The 4,417-nt window shown below is 39.1% G+C and overlaps 1 protein-coding gene across 1 annotated transcript; it reads left to right on the top strand.

Annotated features, from left to right (window-relative positions):
* The first annotated feature begins 301 nt into the window (after positions 1-301).
* Positions 302-4,086, top strand: LOC133780037 (uncharacterized). Its single transcript, XM_062219921.1, has 3 exons — positions 302-1,484; positions 2,018-2,746; positions 3,775-4,086. The coding sequence occupies exons 1-3, from the start codon at positions 615-617 to the stop codon at positions 4,084-4,086; spliced, it is 1,911 nt and encodes a 636-aa protein (XP_062075905.1). The 5' UTR covers positions 302-614.
* The last annotated feature ends 331 nt before the right edge of the window (positions 4,087-4,417 follow it).

Here is a 4,417-nt window from a genome sequence, read left to right as displayed (position 1 = left end):
TATGTGTTTTTTTCAATTTCTTTTCCATTGCAAAATGTTATAGTATGTATTGTTTGAATTTGACTGTGTGAAATCTGAGAAACCGTAAAATTTTGAATTTTTTTTTGGGTTTTTTGAGAGGTACGATAGGGGTACGATAGTGTTTGTGTTTTCTCATAACTTCAGGTTGAAGATGACTGTACGATAGGGGTACGATAGTGGTTCGACGTTGGTACGATAGTTTTGTGTTTTCTGATAACTTGAGGTTGAAGATGTGTGCCCGATATTGGGAACAAATTGTTTGGGTTGTTTAGAGGTACGATAGGGTACGAAAGTAGGTCGACATTGGTACGATAGTTTCTGTATTTTTTGATAAATTGTGATTGAAGATGAATGTACGATAGGGTACGATATTGGGTACGATTCGTGCCCGGTTTTTTTTTTTTAATTTCCGATGGTGTACGATGTGAGGTACGATGGTGCACGATAATGTTATAGTTGTTCCTATTTTTATTTTTTTTCAGTGGTGTCCGATATGGTGCGATAGTGTCCGATAGTTGCTCGATAGTAGATTACAGAATATAAAATTTGATGTTTTTTTTGTTATTCTATTTAATTGGGTATTTATTTGTTTTATGCAGAATTTAAGACCTCCACAACTGATAGTTCTAGTAGAAGAACATTTTACAGGACGTATCACTTGGCGCGGCAGTTGGTACTTTGCAAAGATTAAAGCAAAATTTACTGAGTGTGGTTTATTGGATAGGGTGAAGGAATCCCCTTTCAAACAGTTCATCATGGCGGAACCATTAAATTTTTCTGGTGCCTTAGTCCATCAGCTGTTGTTCCACAAATTCAGAGGGGAGAAGACTGACGAAGTCCAGTTTTATATTGGGAAAAAACGATGTAGATTTAGCCAATTGGAGTTCGCTTTAGTTACTGGTTTAAATTTCGAGGCCAGACCGTCTGAAGCTGAGATTAAAGCGAAGACCACTTCGGATCGGTTGATTTTTGAGCAATTCAATGGTCATTCCCCAGTGAGCATAGGGCAACTGCGCAAAACTTTTGAGAGTTATCAAATAGTTGATGATGTGTACAAGATGGGTTTGTGTTTATTAGTAGAGGGTGTTTTGAAAGGTCATGAGGAGAAGTTGATGGTTTGGACTGACATGCTGAAGATGGTAGATGACGTTGACTTCTTTTTCCAGTACCCGTGGGGGAAGATATCATACCAGAAGTTGTTACAAACTTGTCAAAAAGACTTTGTAGAAATGAAGAAGCATTTGCAGAAGAAGATTGAGAAAGGAAAGACTCAGAAGGAGGCCAAGTACTCTATTTATGGGTATGCTGCAGCATTGCAGTATTGGGCTTTTGAGTCCATCATTGAGTTGGGTCAGGATTATGCTGTGAGATTGGGCCAAGGCATTCCAAGAATGATCAACTGGCAGAGCAAGGAGAAAGTAGAGATACACAAAGAGCAACTTATTAAATTGTTTGCCAAAAAGGTGAGCTTTTACTTTACTTTTTAAATATTTTGAATGTTCTATATTTTTTTCTAGATATGCAATTCTATGGGTACTGCACGATAGGAATACAATAGGGTACGATTTGAGTACGATTGTGGGGTTATTTTATGGTTTTTTGTCAATTGTTTGAAAACTGGCGAAGGGTACGATTTGGTACGATGATGGTTCGATGGGGGTATGATATGTATTCTTTTTAATGTAGTTCTCTGTTGTAGAGGTACGATATTGGTACAATGTTGTACGATGATGGTACGATAGTTAGCAAGTAATTCTCCCTTACGTTAGGGGTACGATTTGGGCACGATAGTAGTACGATATTGGTTCAATATGGGTACGATATTGTTATGTTATGGGTACGATATGGGTACGATAATTGCATGATATGGGTACGATATGGGTACGATTGAGGTACGATTGGGGTACGATAGGTTACCATTGTTCACCGATGACAATTACTTATTTTTTATATTGTTTTACTTTCCAATCTAAATATTCATTGTTTTTTGTGGCAGTTGACAGTATACCCCTACCTGTGTGCCCGACCTGCTGAAGAACAGTATGTGAGGACCCTTACAGACAATGAAGCCCCATTGTATGTGGACGTGGGGTTAGAGGAACTACAGGTGGGTGCCGATGGACAGCCTACACAGGAAGCCTTACAGAGCCAGGCTGAAAAGCTTGCTGAAAAGTTAGTTGAGCAAGCGGAAGCAACAAATATTTTTAAGGAGGTTCCACCACCTCCAGCACCTGAGGCACCTGAGGTTCCCCCATCAGCACCTCATGCTAGCACCTCCTCCCAAGCTGAGCAACCAGGCTACTCTATGATTTTGGCCAGGTTGGAAAAGGTTGAAGGGCAACAAAGTGCCCTTATTAAAGGTCAGTCCGAGATCTTGGGTACATTGCAGAAGCTGATGAGAATGATCGAAGATCCTAGTAGGCCAGCTCCAGATCCACACCCTCAGTCCACTGAAGAAGGCCCTCAGTCTCCTGTAGATGAAGACATTCTCCCTAACGATTACAGACCTGATGATGTAGATGATCACATTTTTCTCACACCTGAGGATATGCAAATTACTGTAATCGGAGATACTGAAGATTCTGAAGTACAATTCTTAGACATAGCTTCACCAGCACCGGAGAATAGGAGAGAAGGAAAGAGGCCTAGGTGGTTCGATGAGTACACTGCAATGAAGAAAAGGAATAAGAAATCGAAGACAGCAGTGAATGTGGATCCATTGAGGGTTGTTGATGGTAAATTACTTATGACCTTTCACAAGTGGTTGCTTGGCACCATTGGGAATAAATATCCGAGGGAATGCTTCTCAGGGACACACGATGCTGCTTGGTTCCTGAAACTGCATACTCCGAGGACATGGCTTTTTGACTCTGTAAGTTTTCTATAACTTCATAATTAAAGAATGTTGAAAATTTATTTAAATGTTTCTATATGTAGTGGTACGATATAGGTACGATTGGTGTACGATGGTAGTACGATAAATATAAGTGTCAAATTATAAACTGTTTATATTGTCAATGGCACGATGGTGGTACGACGGTATTACGATGTGGGTACGATAGTGTGCAATATTGTAGTTATTTCCATAATGGGTACGATGATGGTACGACATTAGCACGATAGGGGTACAATAGAATTTGTTAAGTAGTTACTATAACATCGTAATTTTAGAATTTGTAGTGGGACGATATAGGTACGATGGTAGTATGATAATAGTTAGTTTCAAATTTTTAACTTACTTTGTCAATGGTACGATGATGGTACGACAGTGGGACGCTAGTGGGTACGATGGTGTATAATACTGTAGTTTTTGCCATAAAGGTACGATGATGGTACGACATTAGCACGATAGGGGTACGATATAATTTGTTAAGTAGTTACTATAACATTGTAATTTTAGAATTTGTAGTGGGATGATATAGGTACGATTGTAGTACGATAATAGTTAGTTTCAAATTGTTAACTTAATTTGTCAATGGTACGATGATGGTACGACAGTGGGACGCTAGTGGGTACGATGGTGTATAATACTGTAGTTTTTGCCATAAAGGTACGATGATGGTACGACATTATCACGATAGGGGTACGATAGAAGGTTTTATTGTTGTTATTTAGTTACTATATTCATGTACGATTGGGGTACGATTATGGTACGACTGGCGTACGATAGTTACTATATTCATGTCTGATAGTTTTTTGTTTATTTATTTTGGTAGATAATGTGGTTACTGACTTAATTTTCCTTTAATGTAGCATTTAGATGCAGCATTCCATCTCATGAGGAGGCGTCTACAATTTTATCCTGAGGTGTACCCTCAGAACTGTGTTGTTATGCCTACAATTTTTCCCGAATCATTGAAGGCTCGGTGGGACGCTTTTCCAGATTCTGACTACTCTAGCTTTAGTTGGGATGACAGTATATTGGACCTGGTTAGGGGTGATACAGTCCAGTTCTTACCGAGTTGGCAGAACAAGGAGTCCATTTATTTTGCCCTCTTCTTGAAAGACCAATTTCATTGGGTAGCTGTAGAGGCAGACCTGAGGATGGGTGTTCAACATCTTTGACTCCAGTATTGGAACAATTTCCGAAAACGATTTGATCAGTTTGATGGTTGACTGGTGTAACATTTTCCCGTCGGTCTTGCGACAGTCCGGTTTATTTGAAAATCATGACGTTATACTCGCGCCTCAGTTGACAGCATCAGAGAGCCAGGTCAGACCCTTCGATTGGAAACTCAGTCCACGTGAAGTCGTACCGCAAACAAAATCCAGGTGAACTTTATTAAATATCACATATTAATTATTATTTCTTAATTACAAAACTTTATTAAATTATTATTTATTTTCTAATGCAGTGGCGATTGCGGATGTTACGTAATTGAGCATATTGAACATA

Source organism: Humulus lupulus, chromosome 5 (assembly GCF_963169125.1).
Source record: "Humulus lupulus chromosome 5, drHumLupu1.1, whole genome shotgun sequence".
NCBI lineage: Eukaryota > Viridiplantae > Streptophyta > Magnoliopsida > Rosales > Cannabaceae > Humulus > Humulus lupulus.
This window is presented reverse-complemented; position numbering and strand designations above follow the sequence as displayed.